Below are 16,293 nucleotides of genomic sequence, written 5' to 3' on the forward strand. Positions count from 1 at the left end.
AAATCTCTTCATATAAACAAACTAAGGCTTTGTCTGTGCTCTTTCCATTTAAAATTAGAGGCAACCACTGCATTTCAATCTTGATCCAAACAAAGATGCTGAAGACTTGCAACATGAGCAGTTTTTAATCTAAATTGGATTGTATAATTTCGAAATTTGAAGGAAAAACAGAATGGTTTGAGTTCAGTTTTGTGAAACTATACATAAAAATATCTGCATGAAACAGAAACAGCAGACGAGCTGAACGAGACGCAGATTAACTCTCTGCCAGCAGGTGGCGCTTAAAGCGTTTCCTTGGTTTCCGCTGTAAACAAAGCAGCGCTGCACTTATGAACTTTAATATGCATTATACAGAAGCAAGATGAAAAGAAAAAATACCATCTAAACTTTTTCTAAAGTTCCACTCAGACATACATTCATATAAACTATGACCCCTAATTGAATCGCGATTTGTTTAGCATCTCAACCCATTTAAATCGTCACATATTTGAATTGATTTTCAACCGGCTCGCGGTTAATCGTTACATCACTAACGTGCACTGATGAATCAACAATCACACTAGAAACACACATAAGAAAGTAAACAGGGTCCGTTTCTATTTCACGTTGACTCATCCTTGAGAAATTGCGACCAATATCAAATGTAAACAATGCATTATAATAGTGAAGTGTACAGAAATCAAAAATACATATGTCAAACAACAGAAAGTAGCGAGTGAATTTGGTCGAAAGGTGGCGGGTCTTTTGTTTTCATTAGCGCGGCGCCGTCTATAGAGCAGCTGCTGTAAATTAATTCCTTTCTAATAAATGTTTCAAGACCTTGAGCCTGTTTGCGTTTAAATGGATCTCTGCCGCCAATGTTCGCTACACAGCTCAGACAAGCTCTCCCACCCTGATATCCTGCTGAACTGAACACTGCTCAATAGAAAAACTCTTTCATTAGCGATAATCTGTCCTCAGCTGAACGTGGCACACGATCCACAGAGACTCTGTTATATTAGCGCAGCACACAGGGCTACAGCGGCAGAGTCTTAACAGAGACTTTCTTTCCATGACTCTAATGAAGCACGACCCTCCACTCCACATTAGCTGCCTTATTTTCTCGTTTAATCTCTCAGAAACACGTCTGAGCCTCGGATGGTGTATTAAAATTCCAGTCAGTCTGCAGCAAACCGCATCTTTCAAGCGTAACACAGCTCACCCTCGAAGCTCTGAGGAGCTGCGGCTCTCCATGTGAGCCTCTACCTGCACCATTCACAGTCTGTTCAGAGAAGGGGCTAGTTTCCATATCCGACCCCATTTAACGAGGACATTAGGGCTTAATGAGATCATTAACTCCAGTTAAACTCTTTCGAAGTGGCGATTGAGATGAAAGGTTCGTGTGGGAAGAGTCTGACACACTGAGGAACGGGTTGTTATCTGTGTGTCGAATCCTTTGAAATCCCCCTCAGAGACGAGCCTGTCTTTCTCTTGTTCTCTTTCTTTTTGTTTCTTATTTCTTTCCTTCTTTTTGTTTGTTCACTCACTCTTTATTCTTTCTTTATTGTGTTATCTCTTTCGTTCTTTGTTCTCTCATTCAGTCTTTTTTCCGCTTGCCCATTCTCTTCCTCTCGTCTTTTTCTTTTCTATTTTTTTCTACTTTTTTTTAAATCTTTTTTTTCCTGTTGTTCTCTTTCTTCTGTCATTTTATTTCATTTTTTTTTAACTTGTGTTTTATGGATTCTCGTCTGTGAAATGCACCACTTCCGGTATTTTGCCGGTTAGTCGACACGAGCAAAATGAAGTCGAGGATTTAAAAAAAATCGAATAGTCGAATAAAATCAACGAATCGCGACGGCCCTTGTTTCTTCTTTTTCATGTGCTTTCTTTCATTTAAAGGTGGGGTAAGCGATTTTAAAAAATGCTTTAGAAAACTGATTTGGGCCGAATAGCAAAACAAACTTGTAGCCAATCAGCAGTAAGGGGCGTGTCTACTCATGATGTGGAGGAGAGAGCTTTCAGTGCACAGGACGGACATTAGCCAAGCCGAGCGACAGAATAGAGATGGCGGATAAAAAACAAAAGAGGAAAACGTCTGCGGAACAAACGAAGGCTTAAGGCAATAAGTAAACCCGTGTAAATATCGGATCAGTTTTCCAGCGCTGGAGAGAACTCATGGAGCAGAAGGCCTGCGATTGGACGCCGAGGTTGCTTTGTTTCTTCTCGATAGGCGAGTAACACCGTGTCTGCGCCGCAACAGCTAAAGTCTGTCTAGTACAGTGAATCTCAACCCTTTGGCTTACCGGACCCCAGTCCAATTCAGAACCATCCTCAAGGACCCACAGAACAAAATTGACTCATCTATGTATCATTTGTGTCTTTGTGAGGACCAAATGCAGTCAAGTATAATTCAAGTTAGCCGACTTGTCCAGTATTTGGCCATATTATCAACTATATTGGATTTTTCTTTCATGGGAACATGTCATGTCAAAATATACAAAATTTATACAAAAATTCATACTTTATACGGACCCCCCTGGCCTTCAAGGACCATTAGGGGTCCACGGATCATTTTCTTAATGATCACTAATATAATTAATATAATTCATGGAAAGACGGCAAAATCGAAACATATTAAACATATACTTAATAAAAACAACAAAATATATACCAATATTTTCTGTAAGATAAGTAAATTAGCCAATTTTGTTTAAATGAAGGATTGCAGAAATGAGTACACCCGAGATTTAATTCAGAAAATGTATAATATTCTAGTACTTAGTATGTCGCAGGGAATGAGGGGAGGGTAGCATCTTCTGTTTCAAGTTTGTGTATTACATCACACAGTGGTGTGTGAATTCATGCCAGCATTGATAAAGTACAACTCCCTCACACCTTCAGCACTCATACATCCCTATATAAAAGCTTTACTACCACTGAACGTCACTGTGGGTACCAAGCACTTCGCAACACATGCCTCGTTTATAATGGGTTTTAATGTTTTGGTCTCGTCGCACAGGGACACGGCATCACAGTATGGTGAGGGGCGTAACATTTCCGTCACACGCTTGAGGTATTCGGCCAATCACAACGCACTGGATAGCTGGCCAATCAGAGCACACCTCGCTTTTCAGATCGATGAGCTTTGTAAAGATCGACGCGTTTCAGAAAGGCGGGGCATAGAGGAGAAACAATAATGTACAGTATGTGGAAAATAATGTGTTTTTTAACCTTAAACCGCATAAACACATTTCATTACACCAAATACACAAAATAATGTTCTTTTTAGCAGCATCATATGACCCCTTTGATCTTTTTTTTTCTTACTCTCATTTCATCTCAAGTCTTTCTTTAAGTCATTTGCCATCTTTTATTATTACTTCTTGCTCATTTTTTGTTCTTTCTCTTTTGTGCATTTTGATTTCTTTCATTAGTTCTTTATTTTTCATTTTGTTCTCCTGTTCTGTTCTTTTTTCAAGCCTTTAAAACTACTAAAAGATTTGAGCAGGTATACAAACAGCTCAGCTTTACACAAAAACTGGTGTTCTGAAGCAAATTTGCTCACTTTTTATAATATTTGGAGTGATGATTGGATGATTGGAGTTCTTGTCCAATTCTTACAGTGGCCAGTTGTGAGTCTGACAATCGTGTTTGACAAAAGCAGCTCATGCACAAGGATTCTTCATCTATTCATGATCGCTGAAGGTTTTGACAGACCACTAAAACCTATATGAGGACTCTTTATTTCCCAACAAATATATTTAAATTTGCTCACTTTTTATGATATTTGGAGTGATGATTGGATGATTGGAGTTCTTGTCCAATTCTTACAGTGGCCAGTTGTGAGTCTGACAATCATGTGTTTGACAAAAGCAGCTCATGCACAAGGATTCTTCATCTATTCATGATCGCTGAAGGTTTTGACAGACCACTAAAACCTATATGAGGACTCTTTATTTCCCAACAAATATATTAAATTATTTTTTGAAGATATAAATACATAATACTATAAACAAAGCAACATTATTAAAGGTTGAGAATAAAACTACTTAATTTTTAATGTGGATAATGTCAGAAGGAAGGTAGGAAGAACTGTATAATATCTGAATAATAATAACGTATGAAGGATAGAGAAAGTGAACTGAGAAGTATCAGAATGTTAATGTTCACAGGATGATCGACAGGCCGGTTTATGGTCCCAAGATGCATATAATTATGCAATACTCAATTAGTGACTGGATATGTGAGTTATGTTGTGATAATTAGCATTTTAATGAAAAAAAAAAAACATCGTTTGTGCTGCCTAGGCTTTAATGCCACATATATAATGGTGGAAAAAATGTCAAAACCACACAAAGGCATGCATTTGTACTCGTCAGACGCATGAATGTATGACAAATACCACAAATCAGTTCACTAATGCACAAATAAATACGCCACTTTGTATCTGTAACTGAATGCACAAATAAATGCATTTATACTCCACTCAAATTCCACTCTCAAATTAACGTCTTCCCCTAATTTAATCTTTTTTTTAATTTTGTTTTACTTGTACTTTTTCAATCACTTGGTTCCTTCTTTTGGTTATTTGTTATCTTTTACTCCTCCTCCTTTTTGATCTTATTGCCTATTTTGTTTTCTTTCATTGCTTCCTTCTTTTTCATCATTAAATTTTTTTTTTTTCATGTTGTTTTCTGTAAATGTAGAGCCATTTGCATCTGAACTCTGCTCAAATTTGCCTCTCAAGCTTTCAAAACAGTGTGCATTTCATACATTCATCATATATTTATATCATACTGACCACATAATCATTCACAAGTTGCCATTTATGACATATATGAGCCTAAATGTAATGTGTCCTGCATATTACTGGCCAGTTCATGTTTTGGGAGTCAGTCCTAATGCTGAGGAGGCCGCTGAAGGATTTTCAAGAAGAGACACTGGCAGGCTTTTGAGTGAATGAACTCCTAGACAACAGTGCTTTGATCCTGACTGTAGTCTGCAGTGGAGATGTCACTCTCTACCGATTACTGATGGGAATCTTTCTCCGCTCCTCTATTTTCCTCTTCCTGTCTGCACATCAGATGCCTGGAGACCTCAACAATGACATCCTCTCAGTTCTCAACAGCCTGTCATTATGACTTCATCCTGAAAGACTTCATCCTCAGATCAGGCCCCGAACAAGACAAAGCCGAGTCACACGCAAACACACCAGCCTGGTCGTTCAGGAAAACAGACTTATTCATGGCGAACAATGAACAGAGAATGAAATGTGGTTACGAAACGACTACTGCAGACAAGGGGTGAACCTCTTCATGATGGAAATTTCTCAGAAACCATCGGGCATGTTAATTTATCAGAATGTTAATGTTCACAGGATGATCGACAGGCCGGTTTATGGTCCCAAGATGCATATAATTATGCAATACTCAATTAGTGACTGGATATGTGAGTTATGTTGTGATAATTAGCATTTTAATGAAAAAAAAAAAAACATTGTTTGTGCTGCCTGGGCTTTAATGCCACATATATAATGGTGGAAAAAATGTCAAAACCACACAAAGGCATGCATTTGTACTCGTCAGACGCATGAATGTATGACAAATACCACAAATCAGTTCACTAATGCACAAATAAATACGCCACTTTGTATCTGTAACTGAATGCACAAATAAATGCATTTATACTCCACTCAAATTCCACTCTCAAATTAACGTCTTCCCCTAATTTAATCTTTTTTTTAATTTTGTTTTACTTGTACTTTTTCAATCACTTGGTTCCTTCTTTTGGTTATTTGTTATCTTTTACTCCTCCTCCTTTTTGATCTTATTGCCTATTTTGTTTTCTTTCATTGCTTCCTTCTTTTTCATCATTAAATTTTTTTTTTTTCATGTTGTTTTCTGTAAATGTAGAGCCATTTGCATCTGAACTCTGCTCAAATTTGCCTCTCAAGCTTTCAAAACAGTGTGCATTTCATACATTCATCATATATTTATATCATACTGACCACATAATCATTCACAAGTTGCCATTTATGACATATATGAGCCTAAATGTAATGTGTCCTGCATATTACTGGCCAGTTCATGTTTTGGGAGTCAGTCCTAATGCTGAGGAGGCCGCTGAAGGATTTTCAAGAAGAGACACTGGCAGGCTTTTGAGTGAATGAACTCCTAGACAACAGTGCTTTGATCCTGACTGTAGTCTGCAGTGGAGATGTCACTCTCTACCGATTACTGATGGGAATCTTTCTCCGCTCCTCTATTTTCCTCTTCCTGTCTGCACATCAGATGCCTGGAGACCTCAACAATGACATCCTCTCAGTTCTCAACAGCCTGTCATTATGACTTCATCCTGAAAGACTTCATCCTCAGATCAGGCCCCGAACAAGACAAAGCCGAGTCACACGCAAACACACCAGCCTGGTCGTTCAGGAAAACAGACTTATTCATGGCGAACAATGAACAGAGAATGAAATGTGGTTACGAAACGACTACTGCAGACAAGGGGTGAACCTCTTCATGATGGAAATTTCTCAGAAACCATCGGGCATGTTAATTTCACAGAAAATGATCCCACTTATCCCTCATAGAGATGGAGCAGAAGAGCACAGCTCATTGACTGATGTTCCTGATATTGAACTGTAAGGGTCTTTGTATGAGAGCAGGATAAAGGTCTTATTATAGGGTTCATAAAATATCTGCGCATTACATGTCTAATTTAACCGCTCGCAGAAATGGCCCTGACATGCATGACATTTTTTCAATATCATTTGATGACGACGTGTTTTTAAACTACCTTTTAATTCAGGTAATCCATTTGATTTTTGGAAATCAAATGGATTACCTGATTCTGTATTTTTTGTTTTATTTTGTCTGGATTCTGTGTTTTATAATTTAATACAAATTTATCATAAAAAAACAAATTGAGTCCAATATCAAAATATCAAAAACAATGTATCGCCCATTAGCCACTTGCCCTCGAGTAGTGGACAGATGTGTGTTAAATGAGCTGAATCTTTCCTCCTGGGAAATAAGGCTGGAAATGTTCAATAGTTTTTGAAGCCACAGCTACAATAATTAGAGCTGAAGTCAAGACCAGACCCAGCTCAATATCAGACTCCCTAAGACCATCAACAAAACTAGACTCCTTAAGGCCTACATCCAGAACCAGACCAAGAGCTGTCAGTCCAAGAACAAGCAATAAATTGTCAATATACAGAATATATTTGTCTTGCAAACCATCTGTACGGTGAAAACACCAGATTATCATCTTCAGCACGTTGGAAATAGACTGCGGTCACTGACTGGCCCTCGTCCCCGGGCTGAACACAAACATCAGAGGAATCTTGCACCTAACCATTGAGTGTGAATACGCAGAAATCTGTTTTCGACTTTTACAGATGCTCTATTCATTTGTTTCTTTTGTGTTCTGTGAGCTGCAGCCTTCAAAGTTTCAGATAAATTCTGAAAAAGACGCTTTCATTGAACAACACCTTTGCACTTGCACTTCTACACTGCGTTTTACCTGACAGATGGATTGAAAGCAGCTTCACAGAGAATACAGGTTTACAAAGTGACTGTAGCAGTGGAGAACTGCAGGAGATTGTGTAGATAGAATTACAGTGGTTGCTAGATCAAAGAGGTTACTGACACCGTTTAAGTGGCATTTACCTGTTCTTTCACACATGGCCACAGAAGTTTATGGATAAATACCTTGCGTGCAGTGTGGATGTCGAAGAAAGGCTTGTTCCTGACGCTGAAGGGCTCCTTGGATTTATCAATTTGGCCCAGCTTAATTTTCTCAAATCGTGGGAAGATGATCTCCTTCTCGATACACAGCAGACGTCTGTTGAAGTCACACTGACCCACAGGCTGACCCTGCAAAACAAACCACACAGCCACACACACACACACACACACACACAACTCAATTCAACACAACTAGTTCTACACTTCAAATAAATCGATTAAATAATTACTCCAGTTTGTCTTTTCCAGTTAACAAGATGTACTGTAACTCTGTGTTATGCAAATTGCTTGTGATTTTACATCAGCATGTCAGTCATTCAGACTTCATGTTTGAAAAACAATATTACTCATCTATATGAATATATTTGACTACTTCTCTTTAAAGGTGTCTTTTTGTGCCATTTTGCTCTACCAAAATAGACGAAATTTAAGTTTTAATGACCCTTTTGCACCGTTTTTAGTTTCTGTCCTACATCTTTAAAATGTCTACATGTAAATGGCCTCTATTATAACTGGCTAAGCTCTGTGTGTTATTAATCATGTTGCTTCATTCTGAGTAAGTCCTTATGTCCTTAAGAATTGTTGAAAAAAGTTTTTTTTTTCTTTTTCTTTTGCGCACAAAATGTATTCAAAGTGACGTGACATGTGGCCAAGTATGGTTACCCATACTAGGATTTAGTGCTCTGCATTTAACCCATCCTTAGTGCACACACACAGCAGTGAACACACACACACTGTGAACACCCATGAGTAAGGCAAGTAACAAGTGACTTATTTCTTACGATTGCTCTTAAGACAAAACATTTTAAATTCTTGGGTCCAGATTTACTAAATAGGGGCAAATTAATGCAAGGGTGCAATCCCATAAAAGCGGCGATGAGAGTGGAAAGTTCTGCGGCTGATCTACTGACAATGCGCAAATTAAAGAAACCAGACACAACATCTCCCTTCCATAATGACCAACACAATCGGTGTCCTTGTTACACGTACCTACTATAATAACAATTAATTATGCATGATTGCATGCAAGCAGCCCTAAGCTAAAAATTCTAACCCTAACCATATAGTAAGTACATGTAGTTAATTAATTAATATTACTCAGTACGTATATGCATAATTACAGTGTAACAAGGACACCTTAAAATAAAGTGTAACCCAATTAGGGCTGCACGATAAATCGAAATGAAGCAGAATCACAGAAGCTGGGATTGTCATGCGTATCTTTCAGTGAAGCACGGTTCTGTGATCAGCAGTAAATCTCCATCCAAAGGCCAGAGGGCGCTCTCGCGCTGAAACTCCAAATACGCCTCGCAGAAGAAACCCAGAAAATCGCTGCAGCTGAATAAACAGAAGATTCAACTGCTCCCAATATGCAATAAAGTCAGCCACAGTAATGCGTCTATGCCTTTTCATCGCTAATGTTTCATTGCGTGCCTTTAGTAAACCTTGCAGTAGTTCTTTTAATGCCAAAAGAGAGTTTGCGCTAGGATACCTCTAACTTGTCTAAAATCCCCAATGGTAAGATGTTTGATGAATTTATTGGACTGTTTCAGAAAATAAGCATCCCAACACAACACTAGCTACATATATTTTAACAACTCTAGAAAAAGCGTGTCAAATCAGAATCTCATATTAAATTTTGTAATTGTCACAGCATAATTTTCAACAGCACACAGATGAACCAGATGTTCACTAAAGCCGCTGTAAGAGCCATATGTTATTTGTTTATATAGACGTGGAATAAATAAATAATTGTGTGTGTTAAGCAATTGTAAAATAATTATAAAAGTAAATAATTTAATATGTGTATTATATTTCATATTGACAATGATGTCATTTCCGGCAAGGACCGTTAGTTTTTTGTGATGCAATATTGGAGCGAAACAGTTTTTTGACCGTGTAACATTTTTCCAGTTAATTTTGTTATTAAACTTTACCTAAAGAAAGTTTCTGGACTACGGAATGTTATTCGAGTTCAAATCACGCTCACACATGAAGAAGAAGCAAGAAAGATGAAACTTTAAATGGATTGCTATCACAGCCGCTTTTCCACCGTTGGGCCGAACGGTTCCAGTTACGTTTCCACTTGAGCTCGGTTGTGTTACCAAGGCAACGACTGACACGTTTGTATTATTTTCATATTTTCAAAATGATCGGCTGAGACTGGGTCATTTTGCAAAGCATTTTCGCTGTCAGGAGGAGTAGACAAATTACAGTGATGTTGCTTTTAAGACACGTTAAGAAGAGTTAAGAAACCTACAAACTGGAGTTTATGCCATGAATTCACCGATTTCAATCGAGATGGTACAATGCAAGATAATGTTCCATCAGGCGACTCATCTGCTGACAATTTAACAATTTAGAAATACAATTTGCTGTATTACCACTTGATTTAAACTGGCCCGACCCTTTCCACACCATCATAACAGATTTTCCCCCATGTCTTTCCATCAAACTCACATGTCAAGCCGTCTCTAGTGTGTGGGTCTCTGGGTGGACTGGGGAGTTTAAATGCTAGAGTATGACTCCATTGCACAAAAAACATGTAATTGAAAAGATCAGGCAAAATTTGATTCATCTTGATCTGTTCCCATTAAGTGTGCTGAGGGAACGTGTTGAAGGAACAGACGCGGTGTGTATGCGAGCAGCTCTGGAAATAATCCACCTCACTCTCTCTCCATCACGACCGCAGCCGCGTCTCCATGGTAACATCTCCACATTACGCTCTCTGGTCTCGGATGTATGGCAGCGCTCCGATGGGACCGCCGATCCACGTCACTACGACTGAATCAAAGCTTCACCTCCTCACTTAACGTCTCAATAAGGTAGCGACCTGCTTAACATCTCCAGTGGAACCGCACATCAGACAAGTTAAACGCAATCCACTGCAGCTCTCCGCGGACTCCGCTCTGAAGGGGCTTGTTTCTGAAACGATTCATCCTCGTGTAGACAGAAGGCTCATGTATTACAGCATGACAACACTCGTATCTCTTTAGGAAGCTCCTCTTGGGTGACTTTGACTCATTTGACTCAGTATTTGATGCAACACAGTCTGTATTTCTACATATAAACAAATGAAGTCCTGCAACTGATGTATTTATATGCATGTATGATTTATGACGCTATGGTGCACCAACATTAAAAGTGACAAGCATGTCTGGGAGCTGGTTTATTTCATCACTACCAGTGAATGCTTACTTAAAGATCAAAACCAAACCAAACCCCCTGTGAAATCTTTCGCCCTCATCCTAAATTCATGATTGTGAGGATTCCTGGATTTCGCCCTGTGAAAATTAGAATCTTTTTTATATTATCATATTTTACATCTATTATGTTTAAGAAACTTCTAAGATATTTAAGAAGTCATTCATGCTTAAAATCCATGGTTTAAAGAACAAGGGCTAAATATAAGCATGAAGTGTTCAAAGAGTTTTCAAAGGTGAGTTATTGGGGCAGAGATGAGAGTAAGAAAGAGATACAATTTAACAGCAGACATCTTCCAAAACCAACCTCTATAAATTCTACATCTTATTTGCAATTTTTCAATTTCCCAGTTTCCTATCGCAAGAGCAGACACACCAGCAGCCCGACTCTCTGCGGGCAACTTCCAAACGCAAATTGAGGAATAAAACGCTCATCTATATTTAAGAGCCTCTCCAGACTTACACATTCCATATCAAAAAGTAATGAAAGCTTCTATAAATCCAGGGCCTGACAGAATAATGGAAACATTACGTGAAAAAGGAATTGAACATAATAAGATTCAAAGGTGAATCATTTTAGATTTAGAAAGGGTCAGCATTAAAGACTGCACTTCCACTCCCACCTGCTCTGTTTCCAATGACAACGTAACTGATTTTTGTTACTACATACAAACAAATGCAATTTTTAATAATGACTTAATATGTGGTATTTGCAAAAAATTATATTATTTTATACAGATGAGGAAAGTGACTGGAACAGCTCCGCAGAATGACAAATAGAAACGGGTTTGTCATTTGCATGTTGTAAGGGATTACTCCATCAGTTTGTGCTGACTGGGTTATTCTCCATGATTTGAAAACTACACGGTTACAATATTATTCAGAGCCCTGGTCCAGCTTTGCCATCACAGGAATAAATTAAATTTTGAAATATGTTCAAATAGAAAACAGCTATTTTATATTATAATAATATTCCACAATATTACCGTTTTTACTGATCAAATAAATGCAGCCTTGGTGAGCATAAAGTAAGTTGAAGCTCGTCTTCAGCCAGGGACGTACAGAGATCTGCTAAACGTCGAAAATAAAGCCTCGACAAAAAGACTTCATAAGTGAATCAACACCTGTGTGAACCAAAAACAACAAGCCTTGAGCTTCATGAAGCCTAAATCTGCAGCAGGGCTGTCATTCAGACACAAGTCAGCATACAAATTTTGCAACCCTAGTTATATGTCACTGAGATAATGTCTTCCAACGTAGGCGGTTCTCAGCAGAATAAGCTACAAAATAGATTTTATGCTGTAAATCAAGTGTCTGGCTTAAGCATATTGTTGTAGTTGAGACCAGTTCATCAGTCTGAGTCAGAGACAGACACCAAATAAGGGTTGAGTCCACGTCAAGACCGAGACCAGAAGAAGTTTGAGTCCGAGTCCAGACCAAGACCAGAAGAGAAACGAGTCCGAATCAAGACTTAGACCAGAAGACCTGCTTAGCATAGTCTTAAAAACCTAAAAACTAATAATCAATTTTTTTTTTTCTTCAAGACTGGTCATACATTTTTTAAGTCAGTTACAAAAGGTAGTTTTGGTCTAATTTGGTTGGTCAAACTAGCTCTGAAGACACAGTCTTAACAACATAGTGGCTGTGTTTATGGAACTGGCCCCAGAAGAGTCAAGACTGAGACCAGAAGAAGGTTGAGTCTCGAGACCAAGACCAGAAGAGGGTCAAGTCCGAGTCAAGACAAAGTCCAGAATATAGGGTCTAGTCTGAGACAAGAAGAGAATCTAGTCCAAATCAAGAAGGTTGAGTCAGAGTCAAAACTAAAACCAGAAGAGGGTCTAGTCCAAGTAAAGATAGAGGCCAGAAGAGAGTCTAGGCCGAGATCAGAAGAGGGCTGAGTCAGGTCTCAAGTATTACAAGGCTGCTAAAGCAGTCAAATTCATCAAATTTATGAAAAAATAATTAAATTATATATAGTCATTAATCACTCATACATGTGCACAAATACTTGTTTTTCATTTGAATCAATTCGTTTTTCTACAGTATATGTGTAAAAAAAATATTAGAAATTAAATTTGACAGCTCAGGCCTGTCATTAAAATGACTTGTTTTTTAGACCTACCTAACCTTGTGTTAATCTTCACTTTCAGGCAGCTATTTAGCGTTAAAGAGCAGTAACTGGTTTTCACTTTTTATGGTCAGTGTTGCAGTATGATTAATATTCCCCAATTACCAGTTTTGAAGGAATTTAGTAAATTCCTATTTGTCTTACCCCAATATCAGTAGTTAAAGAAGCAAAAGGCTTAAGGCGGGCGTACACGGTGCGATTTTTGCTGTCGTACGAGCTCGCAGGCGATTTTTTTCTCTCGGGAGAAAATCGCAGATGCTCGCATGGTCGCGGCTCGTACCGTGTGAGAAGAATTACAGGCCGATCCGAGAACGTTACGAGCACCCCCCCGTCCTCCCGATAATTTTCAAACATGTCAAAAAAAAATCGGACGCTGTCGGTTTAAATTTGTGGCATATGTGCGGTTGAACGAGACGATTTGGCGATCCATCTGAAGTTGACCAATCAGAAGATGACAAAAACCACATATTATGTATATAAATAGTCTATATAGTAATTTAAGTTTAATTATACAGCTCTAGTTTTTATTTGTTATTCCGAATTGTGCCAAATTTGCTGTTCAGCTTTATGAATGAATATGCCTGCTGTATTTCCAGCAAAACGAGCAGAAATTCAGAAATAGCCTACTCGCCTCGAGTTGTTTATGAAGAACAGAAAGTCCATGCTTTTCTCTGCTTTTCAGCCATTCTCTTTGCCATGTCCTTCGTCTTTGTTTCTTTTTTTGGACGTCACAAGCCATAGCTGCCACAAAGAAAACTATTTCGTCCTCAGAATCCATATTTTTATGAATGGCGCAAAACGTAATGCTTACATCAGAGTTTGTAAAATCGTAGTAAATTTTTGTTGTGTGTGACTACCTCCGTACGATTTTCGGATAAACTCAATCGTGACATGTGCGAGGGCTCACGACGTTCTGACCTTCAGAATCGCACCCTGTACACCCGCCTTTATTCTAGACTGTCAAGCATGTGTAATGCATGTGCTCTCAAGGGTAACACCAAGGTTTAACAAATAAATAAAATTAACCAGCATGACACCACTAGTGTGTATTAGTGTGTATGTCCAGTATGTGTTTTTTTTCCATAATCAGCACTACCTGCAGAGATTGATAATGTTGTATACTATGTTGGGATCTGGAACACTCTGTGTGATTGGGATGCCAGCAATCAGCAATCAGAGATATTTTAGTAGCTTAATTCATCTGGAATTTTACCATCTCCAACAGTGACCCAGTGCAACCGTAATTGCTTGTACCAGGCCAAAAAATCCATCAAATTCATTAGCAAGTGCACAAATTGTTACTTGCGCTAAGATGAATAAATGCCTTCCAAAAGCTCTAAAGCCTGCTATCCATGTAAAACAGTATTTATTTATCCATGTAAACTGTGTTTTCTCTATTCCAGTGTTTCCTATTTACTCTACTGTTCAAGTTTAGAATCACAATGAAGTTGTCTTTGAAAGAAACCCAACTCTTCAAGGCTGCATTAAACTGATTAAAATCAGCGACTGATTTCAAATAAATTCTGTTCTTCAATAAAAATCCTCTTGTGCTGCACAACCAACCTCAACTGTGCTAATATTAAGCACCACAGTATCAAATTAGCATATTTTAATGATTCCTTAAGGGTGAGACGATACAGGGCTTTCTTAAGAGACTGTAGCAACGGCTGCTACACAAATGATGCTTGGTAACCACACTATGGAAGTCAATGAGGACCACCAGCAACTGTTTGATTACCAACATTTCTTCAAAATATCTTCTTTTATCTTTAAGAGAAGAACGAAACTCATACAGATTTAGAACAACTTACAGGCAAGTAAATGATGACAGAATTTTCATTTTTGGGTCAACTATCCCTTTAAGGTCGTAGAAGTGTTATTATTAACGGTCAACTTCTTTTTGGACAATTAGTCATTAAATCCTCAGGAACACAGGAGTCATGAGGGCCTCAGGCACGGGAGGGTGGCTTAAAAACAAGTACATTTTAATAGTTTCCCATTCATTTCCACAGATCTGTTCGGTTTGACCCATTCAAGATGATTTACGGACCATTAGCAAACAAGATCTTGACAGCTATTACTCCACTGACAGAAGGACAAATCCCAGCATAGTAGCATTGCTTCCTCTCAAGTAGCTTCTGGACTGAAGCTCCGCCATCGCATTCACATAAGTTATAGGACCTCAGTGAGAATGCAGTGAGCTCATGGGAGGAAAATGAGATGCTGCCTCCCACTGAAACTTTATCTGCTGTTGAAAAATGACTGCCCTACACACTGTTTGGTCTCTTATTTTTTATACTTTTCAATTATTTTCTCATTTGAATTTTCCTGAGGCACCGCTGCTTCCTCTCCTTCCTCGGAGAAACACCCCTACTCAGAAGGCAGCATAATTATGTTGCTTAACTTTCGGAACAGGCTTTGTGTCGCATGACTGTGAAGCCTTAAAATGCTGTCTAGGGAAGCAGCTCACTAAGTTTCAGAAAAGAGTCAGAGACATTTAAAAGAAGTCAAATCTGCATATGAATGCCAGTTCTGTCAATGTGACCACATTACAAGACTATCACGAACAAATGCTATACCAAATGCAATATCCCTAAAGAAAAGGCAAAGCGAGATACAACTATAATTTTGGAAACACTGATTCATGAGAAAGCAGTGGTGAGGTATTGCCTGCCAAGCCCAACATGACAGACCTTCAACAGGCCAGAAAACAGCAGGGGGCTTCATGGGACCTCCAGGAAGTCTTGGCCAAGGAAAGAGTAAAGTGACAATCCTTTTTTTCATACCATATGCCACACAGGTCCAAGAACACACGCTTATTTCTTCACATTACAGGAACTGTTCTTTTTAAAAGCTCTATTATCCAACAAAATCTGTACATTTACAAGAATACTTAAGTGGTGCTTGATGGTGTCAAACCCGCCGCCACAATGCTACAGTGTTCAGAATAGTCAAAAAACATCGCTATGTACTCGCTATGGTGATGTCTTTGCAGTTTCTGGTTTTAGTCAGGGTTTTCGGTGTTTTGACAAAAATGTCCTTTACATGTAATCAATTTCATCATATTCATTCAGTTTAGTCTATTTTACTCAGATTAAAACAGATTATAGTTTTTTGTTGTATTTTAATATTAATTCTAGTTTAGCAAAATTATGTGTCAAAATTGAACACACCAAGATGTGAAATGTACAAACATTTATCAAGGATGCAAACTCATCATGGGTGAAAAAGG

At 38.4% G+C, this 16,293-nt stretch overlaps 1 protein-coding gene across 1 annotated transcript in view; it reads right to left on the reverse strand.

Moving 5' to 3' along the window:
• The window catches only part of LOC107742988 (mRNA-capping enzyme), a 119,045-nt gene that overhangs the window by 56,172 nt on the left and 46,580 nt on the right, over positions 1 to 16,293 (reverse strand). Inside the window, exon 11 of the mRNA XM_016556081.1 lies at positions 7,695 to 7,859. Coding sequence (XP_016411567.1) covers positions 7,695 to 7,859 — 165 coding nt within the window. The remainder of the gene's footprint in view (positions 1 to 7,694; positions 7,860 to 16,293) is intronic.

This window comes from Sinocyclocheilus rhinocerous, unplaced genomic scaffold (genome assembly GCF_001515625.1).
Source record: "Sinocyclocheilus rhinocerous isolate Xijiao unplaced genomic scaffold, SAMN03320098_v1.1 scaffold617, whole genome shotgun sequence".
Classification (NCBI taxonomy): Eukaryota; Metazoa; Chordata; class Actinopteri; order Cypriniformes; family Cyprinidae; genus Sinocyclocheilus; species Sinocyclocheilus rhinocerous.